The sequence below is a fragment of the Nipponia nippon genome, unplaced genomic scaffold, assembly GCF_047370975.1.
Source record: "Nipponia nippon isolate SJK-2023a ecotype South Korea unplaced genomic scaffold, ASM4737097v1 scaffold_2, whole genome shotgun sequence".
Classification (NCBI taxonomy): domain Eukaryota; kingdom Metazoa; phylum Chordata; class Aves; order Pelecaniformes; family Threskiornithidae; genus Nipponia; species Nipponia nippon.
In genome coordinates, this window is record NW_028262336.1 from 116284578 (window position 1) to 116308957 (window position 24380).

The 24380-nt window shown below is 37.9% G+C and overlaps 1 protein-coding gene across 8 annotated transcripts in view; it reads right to left on the reverse strand.

Annotated features, from left to right (window-relative positions):
- The window catches only part of YAP1 (Yes1 associated transcriptional regulator), an 89931-nt gene that overhangs the window by 13989 nt on the left and 51562 nt on the right, over nucleotides 1-24380 (reverse strand). The window contains exons 4-6 of one of the 8 annotated variants that reach the window (XM_087757648.1): nucleotides 21908-22021; nucleotides 8953-9146; nucleotides 7390-7437 (exon numbers count right to left, since the gene is read on the reverse strand). In XM_087757648.1, the coding sequence (XP_087613774.1) occupies nucleotides 7390-7437; nucleotides 8953-9146; nucleotides 21908-22021 (356 nt within the window). The remainder of the gene's footprint in view (nucleotides 1-7389; nucleotides 7438-8952; nucleotides 9147-21907; nucleotides 22022-24380) is intronic. The other 7 variants (XM_087757649.1, XM_087757653.1, XM_087757654.1 and 4 more) reach the window with 7 other exon arrangements.

The following is a 24380-nucleotide window of genomic DNA, read 5'->3' on the forward strand; positions in this document are numbered from 1 at the left end:
TTATTTCTTCAGACTAAGTATTTACGTTCTTGTTTGAGGGCCGCAAAGTTACAGCATATGTACAAAAGAAACAGGGAAGACACATGGACAGATGAAGACAAATGAAGTCAGCAATGAGGAGTTATGCAATTAGTGAAGAGTAAGGGGGAAACATAAATCATTCAGTGTTGCAATCATGAAAACCAGCAAAATTAATTTAGGAGGTGATACTGATAGAGTGATAGTTAATTGTATTGTATACGCTTGGCAAAGAACTCAACGCTACGCACTGTCTTCTGCATAAACATTCACAAAAGCGTTTAGGCAACTCCTTTGCAAGCGCAGGTAGGGCAGCATAAGTTGGAATAGACATTTGTAAATAAAGTCCGGCTTCTTGTCTGGTTTTGCAGTCCTTCACTGTGCCACTGCTTGGTACTCCTCCTTGCTCTCTATCTGCCCACAGCTCCAGTACTGCACCTGCCCAGCCAGGGTGCCTCAGCACCAGTGAGGCAGGTACGTGCCAGCAGGAGCCAGCAATCATGAAGGCCACGCAGAGCTGGATGGCCTCCCTCTACCAAGCTTTGCTGGCTTCTAGCAAAAGCTGTTATTCACGGCCATCCCGCCCTCAGGTCAACATGACTCATATCTTCTGCTGACCAACTGCTTTAGCAGTACTTCTGTGATTTAAGTTTTGCAACTGCAAGCAGCACCAGCGACTCCAGGAAGTCCACTGCAGTGAGCTACAACTCGCATACAGCCACAAAACGTGTCTTGAAGCTATTAGGGGCATAAAAACCAGACAAAGGCAACGAACGCAGATCTGATTTACTCGATAGACTTTTAGGCAAGGTATATATCCTTAAAGATCTACATTCACAAGCAAGCAATAAAATTTTGTTAATCTGTAAAGCTTAGGTACTGTGAGTGGAATCAGAGCTTCTGAATTTTCAAGGTACTCGTATAATACAAGTATCTTTCCTACTGTGTAACTTCTAGCTACCAATGCTCAGCATTTCCCACTTAAACCAACAGAGAGTGTGAAACAAATTCTACAGCTCTTGCCACACAAACTAATAAACAAAGTTTCACTTAGATCTATGGTTTTCAATAAGGAACGAAGCGATACTATTTCAGAAGCCAAAGAACATTTAAAGCACTTAGCTGCCAAGATGGCTGAACAACAGCAATGTCACATTTGCAGTAAAACTAGCTGAATTCCACATTTTGTATATTTTGATGGCAGCCAACATACTTCCCTGTGCAAATCTAGCCACGCAGGACCCCTTTTCAATAACGCTTGCCTGTTTATGTCCAATCATGCTTGCATTTTCTAGGTAGTCTTTAAAGTAGTACCTTAGTGTACTGCTCATCAGAAATACAGAAGACTTAAATAATAATTAGGTCAAGGAATACCTCCATAATTTCTACAGAACATCCAACTCCAAGTTGAAATTCTCGATGCTTTGCCAAAACTTTCTGTTTTATTTAATAGTGTTTAGAAGAAGCAGAGTTTGTTAGTCAGGGCAGAGGAAGATGTGTGCCTTGATCTCTTAATCACTGTGGGTCACAACCCAGGGGCAATTCCACAGTGACATTTTACTGATAGTTACAGATGGCCTTTGACTGCATATTCTTACCCCTCCCTGCAGCCGGAACTAGCACTTGTATGGCCATACACTAAGACAAGTCAGAAAACTGACCTAGCCGAAAAATAATTTTTCTGATAAATCAGGTGTCTCATCTGTCTTGCAGTGTAGCCACACCAACGCTAGATTATGAAAAAAACAATGTTAGACACATCCTGTTCTGCTGCCTTATTAAGGCAATCTCTGGCAGACAGCTGAGTTTAATGTCTTAAACTGCTGCAGTTCAGTTCGCCAGAGCATGTCTACCAGACCTCTCGATCAGAAGTCATTTTATTAAGAAGCAAATATTTTGCTTAAAAAATACCACACAACTCCCCAGCTGCAGTCTTCAGCCCCAGTTTACGATGGCTCTAGACAGCTGGTTAAGTCTTCTCCTGAACTAATTTCTAAAGTCACGGCACTGCATAGGTGTGCTGTCCTACGGTACTTCATAGCGAAGCGCTGTGCAACTGATACAGAGCAAATGACAGATACTTGACAGATTATCTGAACTGTATTTTAGGTAGCTAAGTGCTTTCCTAGAAACAGATGCCTATATAAATAGAGGCAATACGCTACGATTTGTTATTACATGCTGAATTTAATGCCACAGACTAAAGAAGTCAGTTTATTAATTACAAAGATTTTTGGAAGGTAGTCCAGTGAATAACAACAGTTTGTTACCTAATGAAATAAAATATTCCTGCTAACAATAACATATCAACAGTTCAATGAAAACTGAGATCAACACATACAAAATTGATTTCTGTCTACTTGGAACCTTCAAGTTACTTATGATATCATACGTGCTGCTCAGCTCCCTTATCTGCGTGACGGTTCTCCAGTAACCTTTTGTTACTGACTTTGGAGAGTAAGAAAACAGCAACAATCTCTGTTCATTGTGCAAAAGAAACATCTAGCAGAAAACTTAAACCACGAGGGACAAAGCAAAACTTAGCACTCATAAAAGGAGCTATCAAATGAGTGAAACACAACAAAAGGAGGGATACAATATTTACTTCCAATAAAATGAGACGTTTCAGGTATTATTTGTGAGTATTGATTAAAAGAAGTTTTAAAATGGGAAAAAATCTTTGTTGGAAAGACACTTCACTGTGTCTTAGCTAGCCCTCCTCAGAACTTTTCACAAAATGGATCTCTTCTTAGAGTAAGACATATCACAGACCATTTTCTCTACCACATATCAAGCAATAACGCAAATTAAAACTGAGGGACACAATACAGCTATGAATTTGCTGCAAGTGACTTGTTATTTTCTTCCTGTATCTTGTAAATGTGATTTTCAAAAATGTTTCTGTGTACCAGTGGTCGTATCTTCACTGGTCAAAAAAGCCATGTTCAAAGACCAAATGGCTGGCTTTCAGGACTTTATCTCTGTTAAAAAACAAAAACCCAAAAAAACCCAACAAAAAACCAACCAAAACCCAACACCAACTACCTCCCCCTCCAACATGAACACCCTTGATGCAACCAAGACAAGTCATTTATCCTGTTAATCCAGGTCGGCTTCAGATAACACGTGGAGGGATGGGAAACGAGATTCAAGGGACAACACTGTTTGGGATTCACTAAGAAACTAAAATAACTATTGCCCACCATTTCCACCAAGATTTGAACACAAGTGTATCTTGTTATTCAAAGATATATTACAGGGGAGAAAAAAACCCCCAAACCTTAAGTCCTCAGTAAAACTTCCAGCTTCACTAACATCATGGAATCTCAAAGAGTACGGAAGAATTCAAGACTGCACTGGTTTTTAATGATGCATTCCTCAGTTTCTAGAGAATGTCACAAATCTGACAGTAACACAGGTTTGTATTGGAGTACATGCAAATTGACTGAAAAAATCTTTTATTGAAAAATAGTAATAGTGTCCTAGGAAACTAATACTTTCCTGGAACACTGGAAGTTGTCTTGACTAAGCTGATGAAAGGTGTCAAACATCAGCTAAAAATAACTTTAAAAAAAAAAGGAATCACAGGAAACCAAAATAATATTTCAAACCCAGTAACTATTCAGTACTCCAAGTGCTTATATTTTATGCAATAAGAGCAAATATGAAAAAACGTGAAGCAAACCCAAGTGATTCAGCAAACAGTGACAGACTGGCCATATGTCTTTGCAGATTCTTCATTGAGTAGGGGAGTTTCCACAATGTCACTCAAAAGTTGGTAAGTCCGGGGCAACAGAACAGAGAATATGAGATGTACTTCATAAAAAAGGACAAAAGAATGGAAACAATGAACAGAGAGCACATTCCAGGTATGCAGAACTACCAAGAAAGCAGAGATAACAGAAAGGTAAGTTGGAAAGCACAACTGAGCAGAGTAGCAAGGAAGCAGGGCTGTATCTGGTCCTCAGACAGGGATCTCCATTCAGTGCTAGAAACAAGCAGCAGATACAGAATGAGCAAGCATATACAGAGGAACTTATCATGTAAACAGCTGCGTAGTATGCTGATCTTACCAGCAAATACCCTAATATTAGCAGCAGACAAATAAGAAATTTTCCAGTCTTAGTTCAAGAGAGTAGTCTGCACATCCAAGAATAATGCCATTAGTACCTCACCATTATTTGTCTCTCTTTCTCTCTCTCTCCTTCCATTGTACACTGGAAGGCAAGAAATTTGTTACCTAACATCTAACCAATTTTATGATTTATGCAATAGCTGACTGACATCTACTTTAGGTGAGACATTGCTGACAACCAGGTGGTAACTGCAGGAACATGGAAGGAGAGCTACTGGGGATAGAGAAAAAGTCAAGTCACTCAATCTCTTAAGAGAGGTAGGCATCTTTAAGGTGTTAGCAGATAATTGATGATGGTGAGCATAAGTAATTGGACAGATACTTGACGTTTTCAAATTCCCTGGATGTATCAATAGCTCTTGTTTATACACAGTAAATATGGAAGTTATAATTTTTCCTTCAAATACCTTTGACTTGGACATTTTTAGAATTATAATAAAATACATCCTCATTCAAACAAGAGGAGTCTTTTCCAGTACTTGCTACAAAAGATGAAGCTGAGCAATCATTTAATCTTTCCAGGAGGTATTTAAGTGTTAAGGCCTCCATACATAACACTTTGAGTGTTCGTGACGCTACAGGATACTACAGTATCATGGCAGAGAGATAAAAAATGGCAAGGACACAATGTTCGCCCAGTACCAAAAAAACATGACCAAAGATATGAATACAACCATGGAACTGTATCCAGGTTACGTGGACAAAAACGTCAAGAAGGAAGAGAAGGTTGGGCTGGGTGCAGGATGTTGGACTAGATGACCTCCACCAGTCCCTCCCAACCTATTTGATTCTGTGATTAAGAAAAGCTCAGAGATCCAGTTAAAAGCAAAGGAACATTTCTCAAGTTTTTTTAATCCATATAAAAGAGATACTTCATCAGAGGCAAGCTTCAAGAATGCTGGTATAATACAATTTCTTTACAAAAGGAAGACCTTGACAATCCCTCTCTAAAATAGACCTAGTCTTCCCAGAATTAAGAGCACTGATTATTTGAAGATTTTATTTTCAATATTTCTTAAAAGAACATCTAAAATTTAGCAAGAAAAGCTATTATTCTTCCCCCAAGCACAGCTTTATCATCATGAAAGCAGGTAATTCCTCTAAACTTGATTAATTTTATTCACAAAGAAAGGACGTGTCAAAAAGAAAAAGTTAACCCAAGAAATGTTTGTTCTTTCTACAGATTTTTCCCAGATTCCCTAGGTTGACTATGAGCTGATAGGATGTACAGATTGGGATTTCAATAACAGCATCATTGGAGAAGACGGACAACATTTGCCTCTATAGTACAAGGCCTCAAGAAGCATTTAGAAAACAATTTCCAGAAGCAATTCTCTAAGCACCTTCTTCCACATGTGGCTACTCGCTACATTTTTGAAGTGACACATGAAAAGACAGAAAATACATTTAGATGATACAACATGAATAATCTAGTATTATAGAACTTTTAATTTGACATGATTGCATAGTTTTCTATCCACCAGATCACTCTAACATAGCTTGACTCATTAGCAAGCGCAGACTAATAAAACTGATCCCAGGCAGGTGAGTATACAAGGGAGCCTGGTATGAAGCCAGTTTAAATGTAACTGGAATCCTGATTTTTGCATAATTCCTTTCATCAGTTCCCACCCCAAAGAAAGCAGAGTGACCACTACATATACATTTAATGGATTATCAATAAGGTCGCTTTGAGTTTTTGCAGCTTTTTAGTGTTTTAAGCCAGAATTTCCAGAAGTTCTAAAAATCTGATCTTATTGAGTTAAGTATGAAACCGATCCCAAAGTTCTTCATTTGTTGCATATTTCTGAGTTGGCAACAGGAAGAAGTTACTGTGGAAGAGCGAACAATTGTATGACAGGGCTTCAGGCATACATGAAAATACAGAATACACTTTTGGCATTCAGTAAGAAAAACATCCCTTCCGAATGACCTAATTGTGGCAGAAGATACGGTGTTTCCAACTGGTGTGGAGGAGTGTGATTCTCTGTTTATTCCCTTGTATGCCAGCAATTCTTAAAGAATTTTTTTCTCTTCCTTCATAATAGGATCTAATATTGATCGACGAGATCATTATGTGGTTAATGCTCTGTACATGAATCAAAAGATTACACCTCAATTAAAATGCTTCAGTTTTAGAGCTGCACTGATATTGTCAAACAAGGAAGTATTTTTTCCAGGGTGTCAGTACTATTTCTAAGATCTGAGGTTTCTGTTTTGAAGATGATCATCTCAGGAGAATTAGTAACATACAAATTTTATGGTACTCTTCAGAATGCAATAGTACACCAGTACTCACTGCTTCCAAACACAGGATACTTTCTTTTATTCTGTTTTTCTTGCCTAATGCATATAGTGTTTTTCTTAGAAAAACAAAGTACAGTACAAGCCAATATAAACATTGTCCTAAGAACCGGTAGATTAAGAATACTGTTAGCAATAGCAAGCAAGCAGCTCTCTGAATATATCCATAAGTCCACCCTTTCAGAGATTCACTCTATATTCAACTTCTTAAGAGCCTAAAAGAAGTCTGCATTAAACTGTTTATTATGCTTCATATTTTGACCAATTTTCTTTTGGTCTGAGCTTTGGAGGCTTTTCAGAATTGTTGTTTCCTATACAGAAAATGTATCTGTGCAGGAGCCTGTTAAATGTCAAAATGGAATAATTACATATTATATCCCCATAGCAATTATTTTGTTAGTCTAATCTATTAAATAATTCTATTATACTGTACATGCTTAAAAATCATAAATATTTCAAGTGACTTTTTATTAACTGATTACAGATGTCCTTCTTTAAGACCATACCTGTTTAAACAAACTGATAAGAACATTCATATGAACAGTACTTAAAAGTCACAAACTACTACCTTAGATATAATGGGAGGTTTGCTTTAAATACACATCTTGATGACATCAGGACTGGAACAGCAGTATCCTCAAGAATGCTAAACAAGAAGGTTGTTTTCAATGCAGAAAAACGTGCAATGAATTCCTCATTTGCTTTTAAATATTGATATAAAGTTGTGGTAATGCAGCAACTCTTAAAATCTATGGTAGGGTCATGACCAGAGAAGTGGCTCAAAAATGTGTATGACAGAGCTTGGGGTTTGTTTTTTTTTTTTGATTGCTTTTCTTTTTTAGAATGCCTTTATGTAGCAAAAAGTTCCTCTGCTAGCCTAATTTAACGCTTTCATTTTTCTAATTATGCTGAAACATCAGTTAAGAGCCTACCTGATGTTTTGGAGAATTTGCTGTGCTGGGATTGATATTCCGCAATGCCTAAGAGTAAAAATAAGATGGATAAAAATTACTTTAGCTGCATGGTTTGCCTATGCAGGCTGTCTTATAAACACCATCTTGTAGTATCAAGCCCCCAAGACAGGCCAGATGAGACAGGATAAGGGAGTTAAGAAACTATGAAAATCACGACACAGTGAAACAAAACTCAGATTTACCAAGGATGCATATTTGACAGATAAGCTTAACGACCAGGGAGAACAACATGAAGGGAACTGGCTGTCACCTGGTCCAAAGTTAGTCAGGTTCTCAATGACAACTGAGGCAAGAAGACAATTAGAAGGCCTACCTAGAAGCATGCTAGCACAGGGTAAAATGTTTGTTGGTGGATTAATAGCGAAGCAGGAACAGCAGAAGCCCAGGTGCTTAAGCGGAGAGAAAGTCCTGATGCCACCTTTGCAATGTATTCTTACCTAGAATACTAAAAAGTAACGGCTGTAAAGATGACCCATCTTACACCAAGAGATGCTGAAGATTCCTACAAAACAGGCCTTGACTACAAAGGGGATAACAGGAATCAGATTCCAGGACAGAATACTGCAGGCGATGAAGAAAGAGAAAAGCTGTCTTTGAGGACATTAAGATATTATCCTCTCCTGATACAAGGCCCATCACCCAAAGTGAAAAGGGAACAGGGTAAGATTTTAGAAGGTTTTCCTTGAAGAAACGATTAGTGCTTTCTCTGGTAGCGTCAAAAAAACAATGAATATCCTAAGTATCTAGCACAGACGGTAGTAACTCTTGAAACATTCAGATGGAAAAATCGAAGCAGAAGGCTTAAAGGCAAAAGGAAGTCAAGCCCGAATTCAAAATCCAGAGACTCCAGTGTCCAGTCCTACACTTCAACATTTGCTACAGCTATATTCATAGAGTAGAAAAATACTGAAAAGGAATAGCTTGCAGCCTAATTATGAAGTTTGAAATTCTTCAGCATAAGAAAACCACAGGTTCAAAATGCAGCACGAGTGATTCAGTTTTTCCGTGCTCCACTCCACTGTTTAACAGATAAGATTTTAGCAACAAGGTGTCTCCTCAATGAATCTTATTTAAACTTTAAAAGTACTTTGAAATCCTACAGACTGTGGCAGGTTCTAAAGTGAAAGACTCTCCTCCACTTAAAAGGGAGGACTAAAGCAGCTGCGGGAACCAACTTCTTGTCTTTTTGCATGACTCAGAACTCAATGAATATGAAACATATTCTCAAGAGGAATATCCAATCATATCAACAGTGCATGATGTCATCCTAATAGTAAAGAAGCCTGTTCTTGGAGAGTTTTGTTAGAGAGAGGAATGAGGGAGGAAAGAAAAATCCTTCAGTCTGATAAGTCAGACACTTTCACTACCAACCTGATATCAGTAACAGAACGAATTCAGACCTTTTTAGATCTCAAAGGTTTTTGTACAGTCACCGGTCTTTAAGACTCACTGAAACAACAACTTAGCCAAAACGAAACATAACATAACATACAAAAGAAATAGTGGAAGTAGGTGTCTAACCTGTGGCCTCACCTGCCGAAGCAGTTCTTGATGCTTCAGTCTCAGCCTTTCCTTCTCCATCTGTAGCTGCTGAAGTCTCATCTGTTGTTGCTGATTGGAGCTACTCCCACCCATCACACCACCTTGGGGACTCTGAGGAGCCAGAGGGGGTGGCTGTTTCACTGGAGCACTCTGGCTGATTCGCTGATTCATGGCTAAGGAATCAAAACAACGAACATTTAAAAACGAAATTCAGACAAATACATGCAAGGAAAATATTATCCTTAGAAGGCATATATTAAAAACTCTATAAAATTACAAACCATGATACTACAAAACATGCAGCTACACTGATGTTCAGTGTGAAATGTATGCTCACGTGCTATTCCTGTGAAACCAATGCAACAGTCTCATGTTTAAGAGTACATACTTGTCCTAAAAGCTTCTGGAAACAGTTAAATGTGTAAGTTGGTGAAAAATTCAAAAGCGGTAGTAAAATATTTCAAGTTTAATTAGAAGGATCTCTCTCTCTCTCTTCTTCCTAATAAACTATTCTCAATTTGGACACAAATAATACAAAATCACTCTTCTTATTCATGTATAATCTTAGAATCATTAAACTCGAGAACACATCGAATGACAAACCAGATCATCTCACTTGCATCAAACTACATTTGGTTAAAGGCTACCATTCTTCCCAACACAGTGCAGGTCATGCAACAATCATTCACATCCTTGTTCCATCAAGTTTTGAGTGTTACAGATGCCATTTAGGGCATTTTGACATGAAAAATTAGAGCTGGTACAGAAATGACAGATGAATTATACAGCCAAAAATCCTTCATCAACATAGGAAACATTTTGCTAGTGCTTTGTTTTCTTTTACCCCACAGAAGTATGTGATGCATCTTTTCTAGGGCGTGGAGAAGAAAAAGTGACATCTGGTATGCCTAATGCACAATGAGAACCCATCTCCCTTTCCCCCATAAAAGCAAGACCTAAGACAATTCTATTTTATAACATAATGCATGGCTGGGATGCATCTACTTGACAGGCCTGATTTTACCCCTACACAAGACCAGTGTGGTTAAAGTCAACAGAGGCACTGGAGTTCCCATAGTGAAAGAGAGGGCTGGGAAATGCTGAATGTATTACAAGGGCACTATTTTCAGGGGCTTTCAGTTTTGGAATTAGCTCTCCATCTTGTTGTCTGGAACAGCCTGAATCTGTTAACATTCACAATATACTGCAGAATGCATTTGCTGAAGCAGTAAAGGGACAGTGGTAAGGATTTTTTTTTTTTTCCCTGGGAATGAAGATTATAGTTTATGGGAACTAAGAAAAAAAAGGGAGTGAGCTTCTTTTAGGATGACAGGCTGATTTGGTGCAAAGAAAACCATCTGTTGTATTAGTCTGAATTAATGTTTTCATCATATATAGAGGATTCCTGGAACACTAACACTTCTAACTATACTAAGAAAGGAGAATTCTCATAAAGAATCTGTATCATCTTTTCTCTGAAAAGCCCTTCAGTCTCCACTGTCAGTTCAGCTTAAGGTACAGTAGTGCTTTTCTTCTGTTCCAAGAAAGCCTAAATATATTTATCTCATAATAGCAGTAAAAATGGCTGTTGCTTCACAGCCTTGCTCCCTTTTCCCCTTGCCACAGCTCATCTTTCCATTGAGAGGTAACATATGAAGAAGAAATGCCATACGCTCATTGGAGTGCAAACAGAAAAGAAAAAAAAAAGTCAAAACCAGTTACAGACTCAACTCTCTAGTCTACCCCTTCAACTATACCAAAAGTCCAGCACAGAGTCAATAGTCTAATGGACAGGTGGGTCACATTTTCATGAGTCACGTCAAAATAAAATGAAGCGTCAAATAGTTTGAAGTAATTTGAAATAATCTTTTATGTAGTTACTTGTGAGAGAGCTTCATACATATGATCACAAATAAGATAAAACTTCCTGTAAAGGTAAGCAAACAGGTGAAGTAGGAATTGAAACTGAATCCCAATACCAAGTAGAAACAATAGAGTGAATACAAAGGGCTGGAGGTTCAACTCCAACCTGCAAGTCCCATCCTGACCCAGCAGGGAAAAAAAAATAGCAGGAAGATGATGCTGCTGTGGTTTAAAGCTTAAAATCAAGGAGCTGATCTTATGAGACATCCAGCACCACTTCCCCATCAAAACTGAACTTCGGGAAGGTGACCAGGATGAGCCTATCGACCAGCTTTGTGATGTGAGCTGTGGTCCCTATGCCAGCAACAGGAAGGGACAGGACAGCTTGTTCCTCTGCTGAACAGACACAGAAGGTTCGTATGTCCCAAGACACCAGAAACTGTTATGCAAAAGTTTCAACAACACCAACAGCTGTCCTACAAGGATGAGAGCAGGGAACTGTAATTACAAGCTCCAGGACCTCCACTGGGCAATCTCTGCTGGAAGACTGACAGCATTTAGACTACCTACGTTTACCGAATTAGGGCAAAGTTGAAGCTAGAGAGAGCAATGCAGAAGGGAGGCAGCCCACCTGGCAGCTCTAGACAAGCTGGACATGACACTGCTGGAGTGCAGAATATATCTCCTCCTTTCTCTCTTTTTACCCCGAATCCTGTTTAGTTTGGAACCACAACTATGCCTTTTGCTTTTTACACCTTACCCTCTTTCACCTTGAAAGCAGACAATGACGGGGTTAGTAAGGGACAACAGAAAACAGCAGCCTTCTCCTGCTGTTAGCCAATTCTGCAACTCAAGCAGAAGTCTGTACTACCCTTTGGAAGTTCCAGGATTCAAACACTGTTATTAAACAAGATGGAAGGTCAATTACAGTGGAAAGTAAAGAGGGACGCAGGTTAGAAAATTACAATCACCTGAAAGAAGCACATCCAAGTTAAAAACAAACTACCTAGCTTGTAAAAATTAGGTACCTAAAGCTGAAGAATGTCAATTTTCTTTAGGTTAAAAAGACCGCCTCGATGGTCTAGTCTCCAATTATATATATAACCGTGGTTTCGGAGTCCTTGCTTCATGCAGTTCACAGCCAGGTTATGTTGCAGATAACCTCAGAAAAATTTAACAGTTCCTAACCTCACTTAAGCACTTAAGTGCAATATCACTAACATCCTTTCAACATGTTATGAATTTGTTTTTCCTGCATGCACCACACAAATATTAATTCCCTAGGTCTCTTTTCCACTAATATGCAGCTTTGGAAATAATAGCCCTCTCATGACAAGTTTTTCATGGTTTATATACCTGTATCTTTCTGACAGCTGCTTGTATTATTCCTGTGCTCTCTGATCACAGTTTGCTCATTTTTCCCATCTACTGACTTTGCAATTAAAACTGTAAGAAACAAATCATGTTTGTCTGATATTTTTCATTTTATTCCATCATCCTAGATCCCTGAAATGCCTTCTAGTATCCATTTTGAAAGTAATGTTTCTAACTAAAAGCGTATCTAAAACAGGAATATCACAAGATATTGAAACTTCAGTGTATACTTAATATTCACAAATAAATATTGGGGGAAAATTTAATTATATGATTTGGTAACTCTTCAGAAACTGAACCTAAAAATCTAGTTTCTAAATTCTTATTCAGGTATCCATTAAAAGAATTTTTCTGAGCATTTTACTATTTCAAGAATGCAAAAGACTTCAAATTGACAAGATTTTAAACTGTCCTCAGAACAGACCATGGAGATGTTTTTCATGTAAGGGAACTATTTTTAACTGTGAAATTAAACTAAAAGTTTGGACATTATAAAGAAAATATTGCTAACTGAATTTTACTGACTTAACAACATACCCAAGTTAAGAACCAGTGGAAAAAAACCAGCAGTAATAACATTGTATGATTTTCAGCCATCTTGGCTGATTACACAAGCGTGCTATCTTCAAGGGAAACAGAAAGAAGAATGTAATTTTCTATAATTTCCAACACAGTATTTAATGAAAAGAGGGAAACATCTTCTTTCAAGTGACAAGAAAAAACAGAAGGTTTTAAAGTTTTTTTGTTGTTGGTTTGGGGTTTTTTGTTGTTGTTGGTTTTTGTTGTTTTTTTGGTTTTTTGTTGTTGTTTTTTTTTTTTTTTTTTTTTAAATTCTCAATTCTCCATTACTTACTGAGGACCTGACTGCAGAAATCTGCGCTCTAAAGAATATGCTTGTCAATGTCATCTCAGATAAGCACATTTTATTTTTTCCACACCTCATGGGTTTGTGATGATCCTGACACGCACAGCTCTTTTTCAGTACTCTTGAATTCAAAGGCAAAGAGCTTCACTCATCTATTAGAGTTCGGACTTATCAGTTTTCTGATGCATCATGTTCCTTACCTTCCATGGGTATGGAAAGCATTTAAATAAGGGGCTCTGCACCCACACAGTGGAGGCCGCAAGACCTCACAGGCAGAAAAGGAACAAACAAGTCTTTGTTTCTAGAAAAGGGGGATTTGAGGGAGGAGGAGGAGGGGCAGACAAGTTAAAAAACACGGCAACTTAAGACAATAAAAAAAGATCTTGCCGTCCTATAATATGGCTTAACTTTACAATCTGCAGAATACAGTCAATTGTAATAGCTGCAATATGCTTTTAAGAACAGAGAATTCGTGGTCTTCAAATGTTAGACATTAAATGTTCTACTGTCCAAACTCAACAGCAAAATGCCTGTTCTGTACTGTAGCAGATAATACTTGACAATTACTGAAAAAACTTTAGACTGCTGTCTGCATCCCGGGGGGGGAGGGGAGACAGACACCAAAACAAAAAACAAACACCCCCACCCCAAACCAAGAGAGAGAAACAATTACCAGTCATTGGTGCTAGGGAGAAAAGGCCAGCAGATTGTTAACAACTCAGACATAAAAGGCTAATTCTCTCCCAAGATCCTACGCCGATTTAAATCGCCCGTCCCAGGGCCCTGGCAGTTTGCAGTAACAGTACCTTTCCCTAGGCAGAATCACATGCAAAGATTGCTGTAGAGCGCCCTTAATCATTAACAGACACAGCTGAATGTTTGGTGGTTTTTCTTTTGTATTTATCATTTCACCCTTCAAAACTAAAACTAATTCTAATCTGCAAATTTAAAGACATTATTTATTTGAACAAACAATAACAAAAAGCTCAGGATCCGAGCATGCTATAACATACTGTTCTTAATAATAAGAATCAACGTTTTCATTGAGGGAACTGAAAAAGAGTACTTGTCCCCTTCAGCTTCATTTGGGAACTAGACAGTTTTTGTGCATCATTTTTGGCTATGGCCAGGTTTTTGAACAGTGCTAGTTCACAGCACTGCAACAAAGGCAAAAATCCTCTTTGATTAAATTGAAAAGAACTGTGAAGAAAAAAAAAATTACCAGCAGGATTTGAAAGAATGAGTCTCGGAAGTAATAAAAACTTGTTCCAAGTGGCTTTTTTAGAGAGACTTGGTACAACAATTTGTTGTTTAATCAGGATACAAGTCATGTTTCTGGACTGCACTCTTTATAATGCATTGCTGTATTACTTTAAGGAAATCCCAGTTGCAGTTTCATAATGCTGCTGTTATAAAACAACCTAAAAATCAGCGCAATAAAATATTCCATTGTTTTCAGTCTCTGATTAATCTGAGAGCTTACAGTAAGGGGGAAACCTGAAACAGACTGTTTTCCGGGCTCATTTTGCTGTCTTCAGTGTACAAACAAATCTCAGTGTCTCAGTCAGGTAAAAAGAAATATTTACACACTCCTGAGCTGGACTCTTCGTTAAAACAAGATATGTCCAACAAAAATACTATGTATTACAGAAGCATGTCCAAACTACAGACCGATTACTCTGCATTTATCAATGCATGTAACACTTGTATTCAAATGAAATTAATATTTTTCATTTTGTTGTTTTATCACCTGGGCACCTGCTGATTGAAACAATATAAATTAATTTAAACAGTTCTTTGTTTTCTTTGATAAAGCTGCCATTGTTTTTAAAAGTCTTTCTGTATCCTAAAATGCAGAGGTGCAACAGCTGGATTGATTGACCACCACTAAGACTCTATAGCATCCACAGACAAGATGTTTAACACACTGGAAACTAAACTGGAGTAAAATTCTGCTGCAGTAGTTCATGGATTTAACTTTTTCCCCATAGAAGTCAACAGCAATATTTATAAAGCACTTTCACTCAATGTATGCCAGTTTCAGAAGAACTGAAATATTCTGGCCAGCCAGAAAAGCAAATATAAATGAGATTCAGCAGTAACGTAAATAGCTGTAAGAAACTTCTGCTCAGTGCATGTATATAAAAAAAAATTCCATCTTTATAAAAAAAAAAAAAATCAATTTTAAGTTTGGAAGTCTAAGCAATTTTTAAAATATTTGACTTTATTTTTAAATCTTCATACAGAATGGAAGTGACAGCGTAAACATTAGTACTACAGGAGAACTACATAGGACACACTGCATAGGACAGATTATGAAAAGAAACCTCAACTAATGTCATCTAAGTTTAAAGTGTACGTATGAAACATTGAAGCCTCCAGAAAGTGCGGGACTGTGAGCTCATCAAGGCCCCATATCTATCCACCAAATATCTGGCAAGATATATTTAATCAAAGCTAGTCCGCATTTTAGACCAAAGTTTAATCAGCAAAGAGCCTACATAAGGGTACTGGGTGCAAACGGTTTCACTGCTTAATCACCACATAATACTTCCTGGGTTAATCAGGCCAAAACACAAGCTGCTGTATAATTTCTTATAAAATAATACGAAAACTTTTTTTTTCTTAATGCAGGTTTCAGTCAATTTATTTGAGGGGAGCAAACCCTGTGTATATACATGTCCATATCTGCATCTTTTTTTTTAATCTGGCATAAGCCCATTAGAAATGATTAAACAGGAATGACAAAATCCAATAAAAACTTCTGTAACTAAAAAAATTAAAAATCAACAGCATACTGTCAAGAAACAGAGAAAAATTGTTTTCTGTATATAAGAAACTGAAATCGTGTTTCAACATGATTGAGTTCAAGGAGGAAAAAAACCTGATGCTTCTTTGAATTTTAGATTATATCCGATTAGATATAGAGTACGTAATCAGCGTGTGTGTGTATATATATATTTAGATTACAGATAAGGAACGATGTGTTCAAAACGATGCACCTTCAATTTTTAGCGCAGTATGTTCGTTAACAGATTCATGCAAACTGCGGTGTTAGAAGGCTATGGTGGAAAAAATGGCCCTATTAGGAGTGCAGTTTTCTTTCACTGTCGCAGCTGTTCTAGCACAACACTGGAAGTACACATTATTTTTACTGGCATAAAGACACCATTACCAACAAATCTCCTTTCTCAAACAGGATTAAGTTATTCTGAAAACAAAACTAAACCAAACCCAACGCAGGTATAAACTTACATAAACCTACTGCCCTGAAAAATCCTTAATGAAAGTGGGGTTTCCCCCCTCTTTTTATTAGTATACAAATATTCTACATAAAGTAAATAACTGCATCCTTACACAATACTTGTGGACAGACTTAATGATTTCTTCAGTGAACTCTGTTCAGTAAAGAGGTCTAAATGCATCCTGCTTTTGAACAAAACAAGATTTCACTTTCTGATATGATGATGAAGAATGAATAAGCATTTATTGTCACTACCATAAGGGCAGCATCCCCTATTACCAGGGGATGCTTACCAGTGAAATTTCACCTGCCTCTGCAGCTTCACAACGAGCTCACTTTGACACAAGTCACTGGTTCACTGAAAACTGATGCTGCTCCATCTGTACACATTCTCTGATACACATACCAAAATACAGAAGTCTTTTCCCCTTCCTAAGTGATCTCCTGAAGTTGTTCTTCTGGAAAAACAGAGACAGGGAAGTGAAAAATCTAATACCAACAGACCTTTCAGATGAGTCAAATCCACTTTGTTTTAGACACCACGTAAAGAGGATATGCCACTGAATTTGCAGATCAAAACCAACTGTGGCTCATGCTCTGCTTTTGTGCAAAAATGGAAGGCAGATAGGGAACTTAAAAAATCTGAAATGCCACTGTGACCAGACATAAGGTCTGGGCTTTTTTTTTGACCAGACAAAGGCCAAAAAAAGCTTTCCAGTCTAGGGTTCTAGTTCTGTCTTGTCCACAAATCTGCCTCTGGCAAGGCTCCTACAAGCTAATTTGAAGAAACACATACTAAACAAAGTGCTAGACAGGTAAGGGATAAGAAAGCAACACTATAGAATACTTCCTTTTAATTTCCAATACTTAAAAATTAGCAGATGCTCCGAATCTTAAACTTTTAAGTGCATTTCAAGTTTGTTGTGTGGTTGGTTGTTTGGTTGGTTGTTTTTTTTCAATGGAAATGATAAATACAGGTTTCAATGAAATCTACAGGTGCATTTTACTTCAGTATTTCTGAACAAGCCCTTTTCATTGTTTCAAAGGTATAATGTTCTTAGACTACAAAAAAAGGAAGCAGAAAATCCTGATGTGCATTCTCTATACTCCTACTGTTATCATCGCTTTTATTCCTTTTCCTACTTGTGTAGTTCAAGCAGCTACTGTACACAGAGCCCCTATGGCACTTTCCGTAATGATATTAAACACTGTCTTGCCTTCCTCCTCATCCAAAATTCATGCAGAACTTCAAACAACATTAACATAATCTCTAAGTGGGAGTGATAAAAATAAAGTCGTGGAAATGATTTCAATCTGAGGTCACATCTTTTGCTTCATACCCCATAGAGCAGCTCCAACGTTTGAAAGAACAGAAGGAAAAAGACTGGGCCTGTGTAACACCGGTATGATCACTAGTAACAAACCTATAAAACTGAGGTCTGGAATAAAATAACAAGAAAACTGAAACAGTATCTCATTCTACTCCAATTCCTGCAGACTTGCCTGACTACTCTAAAGCAGTACTACTGTTTGAACACAACACTTAGAGTAACCCAATAGAGACGCAGAAATCAACTGCCAGTTTCTGGTATTTTCCCACTTCAAGTTCACCATCCCATCTTCAAATTTAACAAATTAATTATCCTCAAAACGCAAATGATTTGAAGTTGCATTTCAAAAAGAAGTCCTATCATCTGCAAACTTAAATAACAGTTAAAATCCCTTTAACAGTATTTGATACAAAAGCCTGTTCTTGGAAACTTGTAGCCATAAAGTTGAACAATTCCAAACTTCAACTGGTTCTAGGAAATTTAGTTGTACAGAAAAAGCAGATGTTGTTCTACTTCACCAGCTCCAGCCACTCAGAATGCATAGCTGACCTGCTTCCTACCCAGACGTTCTTTGACTATCAAGAAAACACATTTACTTATCTGGAAGGCTTAAGAAAAACAGTAGGATCTGTAAAGAATGACCAATGGACAGTAAGAGAAGCTAATAAAAGACAAAACAGTCCAAAACACAAGCTCAACCCGACAGTCCAATTCTCTTAAAGAAATAACCTTCTAAAAAAAAAAAAAAGTAACGCAAAGCCCCTTAGTACGGGGCCTGCAAAGGCACTGAGAAGGTAGGACAGCATGTTTGTACCAGATGCTGCACTAGACAAAGAATCCTGCTGACACAGGCCTAAGGACCCCCCCTCCCATCCCCATTCCTTTGATCCCATGTCATCCTTTACAATTGCCTATGCTTGGCATGAAACGACCCTCCTTTCATACTTAGTTCTTTCCCAGATTTTAAAGTTTGTGAATTCTCCTAACATAAAACTGTTCTAAAATCAAAGATGCAGACTTGGAGGATCGACATCTGAGCCACAACAAGATTTCACTGCCGTTTAAGTCGTGTAGCTGAAGACCTCAAGCCCACTTCAAAGATGTTATATTTGAGTCTTGGAATACAGTTCTTATCTTCAACTTGGAGCACTCAGGTTTTAGACCCAGCCTACTCCACAGCCAGGTATTCTGACAAGGACTCTTATCTGATGCATTATTGTTAAAAGCCTGCTCCAAGAAAGAATCCATATTAACTGCATCCTTTTATTTTCTGTTTAAAAGCATGAATGCAATACCCAAATTCCCCTCGACAAGTCAGTCAGTAGGCGTGTCCACCCAAAACAATTTCTTCAAACTGATCCTCCTTCCTCTCTCTTTTCTAGCCACATTAATGGAAAATTCCCAGCACTACAAAAAAAAAAAAAAAAAAAAAGATATATGCACATCTACTAGAGAAAAAGATGAATGCGAAGCTTCCATCTGATAAGGAACATACAGAGCTATAAGGGCTGTCTCCCTGGAAGCTGGGAATTCAGCAGCAGTAAGGGCAAAGACTCTTCAAACCTTCTGTTTCTGAATACTGGAACAGAAGAGTATGTTTGCACATACCATTCAACAGGCTTTATTGTTTTCAATGGTTCTTCAGATTGGTGAAAGTGGCAAGTATCAAGGAAGAAATTAATTTCTCCTTCATTTTCAGTCAACATTAGTATCACTGTAATAATCAAAAGCTTCAACATTACAAAGATGAATTCACCTAGGATTGCTTCTGAAAGTGTTAGTAGTCAAGAAATAGTGAAAACTAAGCCCTTATATTAAAACGCAGCAGTAGAAAAGAGTATGGTGATCCTCAGAGGGAAAAACCCAACATGATTTTCAACCTATATTAAGCACAGAAAGGTAAACTTCTGAGTCATTCACATGCTATTTAGGGTCACAGCACATATTTGTTGAGGATCTCCACATGATAAATAAATGCAAGGCTCAGTAAGTTAGCTCTGTCAAACAGATTTTTTTTCTTCTTTACTGGAATGACTTAAGGAGGTCACAAGTAAGAAAGCAACAGGAATAAGAATTTGTATTTTCTTGGCTCAAATGATAAAAACATAAACCACAATACAATGTGTACAACTTAAGATTTCAAGGAAAACTCCTTCAAGCTCAACAGCAGCTAGCAGCTTGTCTCTATTTGCCGTCACTCTAGATCAGAAGAGCCCACATGCTTTTTTTTTCTGTCCTGCCCCTTTCAGTTACACTTGAGCTCTTTGACTGAAAAGGTCTGGAACAGATTAAAAGTCCGACCACAAAATAAAGAGCCTTGGCATGTACTCAAGCCTGTCTGGGATACACATACGCAGTGGGCCCAAAAAGGGAAGCTATGCAGCAAGAAACTCTTATGCAGTCTTTTGGACATTTCTAATTTCTTTCAGTTAAACTGCACAGCCTTAACATTTGATGGAGTTTCAGTATGCACAAGACAAGGAGTTTTTGCCCTTACAGTTAGACCATGATATTTACAGGAGTACAAAATAGTTCTGAGAAACAAGATTCATCTCACTCACAATCTCTGTCAATTAAAGCCTTTTGCACACACCTTTTTAATTCCAGCTCATCATTGGAAACTATAAAGTAATACAAAGAAAAGAAAAATACATACCCTGCAAGATTACTTAAGTAAATATAATTGACCTGCCTCTTTTAACTGCAAAAGGCAATACTGATTTTCAAAATGACTGCTTCCTTTTCAGCCTTATTCACATATTAAGTAATTGTGAAGTTGCAAATTACCCACACACTCCTCCTGCAACATGCAAACAGGTCTGCAACTCTGGCTGCTGTTAAAGCCAGCGTGGACATTTGCCAAAGCTGACAAGCTTCAATATATGCCTCACCTTTGGGCTCAAATTGCACAGTGGTTCAACCTGTCTACAAACTGGTGAGCAGTTTATAAACAAAGTGTGACAACCTGGTGTTCCCCGTAAGAGCAAACGGATGCTTGAAGTAAGCCCTCAAGCCTACAAAACAAAAATGCTGACATTTCTAACAGCCATTTCAGAAAAACAGAACAGAACAGGGACTGTTAAGTTTTGCAGCTCTGTGTTTATATGGCATTCATGGAGTTAATGCCTCTCCCAAAAGGGGCCCACAGTTGTTGTTAGGTCAACCCCTGTAAAGCTTCAAAGGCTTCGTATCCCCTCAGCCTGACCTACTCAGTGATCTGCACACTGTTTTCATTTAGTTGCACTGAGTCCAAAACTAAAGCCTGAAAACCACAATGATCTCTTTTTTTTACCCCTACTGTTTTTTCCATGGCTCTGGAAAAATAACTAAAATCCAAAGGAGTTGAAAATAGTATGTTATTGGGAAAACAAATCAAGGGTGAATTAATACAGCTAATAAAGCTTACACACGCAGGTCACGGCTTTATACAAAAACTAAAGTTGTAATACCACCTTAAATACGTCAGAACAATCACTTGGACAATCTAAGAAACTAGTTTAGAGTCTCTTAATATTGTATGCTATTACTATTCATACTCATCAGTGCCAATATTTTATTTAAATGTTTGCAGCTCTGCTTTCCATACAGATCAAAAACATTACAAAAAAATGAGGTATCAGTTCTATTTTCTTAAATTCTTACATCTAGACTTGTGATCCCTAATTTACTATTTCTATTTCCAATATTACATAGTCTTTACCCCGCAAAAAGATTACTAAAGTAGAAACAACAAAACTAATCATTTCTCTCCATATTGTTTAAAACAGAAAGTTTTGTCATGATCATCACTGTGACAAGCTGGAATTATAAGCTGGTATATGTTTCAAGTGTATTTAAACACCATAAACTATTATTTGACAACGCCCTCTTTAGGACAGAGTAAAGGAAAGTAAATACTTGTTTGGGAATTAAAAGAGTCTTCTGTGGTAAAGTTTTGCAATTTTAAAGGGAAGAGGGAGCTTGGCTGAAACTGCCTCTAGATAAGTAATTTCTGAATGCCACCGATTTTGGGAACTGTATGGATCATATGGCAAAATTCCAACCTGTAGCATTAGAAACTCTGGTGACATACACTCCTACAGGATATATGTTAATCCTTTTTATCCTTTTTTAAAAAAATGATTTAAATAAGGTCTCTATAATTCAAATGAAAATATATTTTAATCGTACTATAAAAAGTTTTCAAAATATGCCTGCAAAATTAAAGCTGAGTGAACTGAAGCGAATCAAAAATTCTGAAGTGAGATGAACTTTTACCAAAGCGTGGGTCAAGCCTTGGGTCTAGCCAAGATGTAGTCTTGTTCTTATGGTTTATGTAGTAAATTTCTCCATCCTGGGTCATAGCTTGTTCCCATCCATCGGGGAGTGGGCCTGCAATATAGAAGGAAGGAGTTGATGGCGGGCTCTTGTTTGCTCCAGCTGAAATTGATCTAAAAAAAATTCCAACATTTTACATATATAACAGTACATGAAACAGAATAGTTTCAAGCTCATGTCTAACATTCCTGGGATAAGGGCAAGGAAGTGGCGGGTGGGAAATCAAAGAAGAGAAAGCACTTCTATCATTTTGATTTAGGATTTGGAGTTTAATTTTACAACTTGTTTGCATCCTTTCATATGCTTTTGACACTTCCTTTTGCTATAGCACTATAGTACAAAACCAGCAATAAGTCAAGCCTGCCAGAATGAAACCAGCATGAGCACCAGCAAAAAGAATAAGCATAGAGATATTCTACCTTTCATGGGAAAGTTCATCTAGTGATTAAGGCCCAGCAGCAGCAACAAGGTAACGCTGACGAGATCCTGAAATATTCCACTATCTTTCACAAGCAATCAAAAAAGTGACAAAACTTGTTTTCCCTTTACCTCATACCATAACCTTCTGTGAAAGCATTAAAGGCTTAAGCAAGCAAAAACACAAACCCGAAGAACAGGAGGCAAACAAGCAATGAAAAAGTAAAAGGTAAGAAAACACCAGGAGCAGACACAGAGACACAGTGCTACGAACAGCAGTGCTACACCTCTACGAGCAGGAAGGCACAGGCAAGGAAACCTACATTTAGGAAATGGTAAAAGGGGGATCTGAATAGAGTCTTGAGGTTTGTTTCCCTTATGTTCCAAATAGCAGCTTTCGAGAAAAGCACCTTTCATCGCTATACAGCTCATAAACCACCCATTCCCATCTTTATATGATCATGTACATTCATCTGTATTTTGCTTAGACTGAAAACTATTCTTAAAGTTACATTCACCTCATCTTATCCAGCAGGTGCTTTACAAATGTATGTTTTTGAATTCTTACACTCACATAGATATGGACTTTTAAAAATACCTACATTAGATACAGGAAGATCTTGACTGTATTTCTTTAGATTTAAGTACAATCCTAACATGATATAGCAGAAGATCCACTACAAATGTTAAGAATGTAAAAGAAATTAGAACAAGACCTGCTGCTGGAAGCCATCATATTTCAACCTCTCCTTCCACTGTTCCTCAGTGTAACATAGTAATACATTAGCAAAAGTCATCTGGCTGTTGGACTTGGACTAACAGACCATTCTGTATAATCTAAGATACATTAAGTATGCACAAACATCATGATTTCACACATGAGGTTCAGATATACACACAAAAATATGTGTGTGCAGCTGATAAATGCCTGAAGTACCTACTATATCCATGTGCAAAGTACATTAGTTCTTTGCCTGTCATTTTGTCCTAAAGTCATGCTCCTGTTGGAAGAATTCATTGTCTGAAGTGGGGCGGGGGGGGGACGATAGATTTGTTTGCTTAATCTCAAAAGATGTTCTTGGAGAAATGTCAAGAAGAGTAAAACAATCATTCTATTGCATTCCAGTAATATCCCAAGGCATAACCAGGACAAGAATTTATTACTGTGGTCTCTGAAGATCCCCTGCAAACTACACTTCTAATTTAAACTCTTTCATTTTGGCTCAGAAAACTATGCCTTTCTCTAGCAACCTCACTACTCCACCATTACAGCTACAGGTTTTCCAGTGAGGAAAAACAATGATCTAACCATCGGACATTTCCTTCCCATCCTTAACGCTCACAAGCTTCACATGCTGCATACAAGTAATGCGAGTACCTCAGCTTTTATCAGAGGCTAGCGAACACAACAGGCAAGAAAGAGTGACAATACTGCAAAACATTCATAAATCCAAACGTATTCACAGTATAACAGGACTCTGATGCAGAATTGAAAGCTCAAGTGCAAAGAACTCTGTTACCATACCCAAAGGCCAGCTAATCAGTGAGATGCTATTTTATAAAACTGGGGCACAGGAGCACAGTGACATGCCTCGCATCATCCAAGCACAGAAGCCAATGAAGAACCAAAAATGTTCCTTGACTGCTAAGCCAACGCCCTAGCCTTGTGGGCAGACCTTCTCGCTACCATTCCCCTCAGAGTCCTTCTAAGCCACACATCCCTCGGAGACGAAACTCAGCAAGAAATTATGTTTTGAACTGCAAAGCCAAAAAAAACAGCTGGCTCTAGGAAAAACAAAACTAGCCTTGGGGTGTCAGTCCTGCTGAACATTGAGTAAAGTGTATACTGGTCCAGCATGTTCCTTTGTAGTAAATAAGAACAAAATGCCTTTGAAGCAGGATGCCAGGAGCTCATCAGTCCACCTACCTGGTGGAAGAATACTGCTTATGAGATGCAGTGATCTGAGTACTAGCTTACTAGAGACAAACCTGGGCA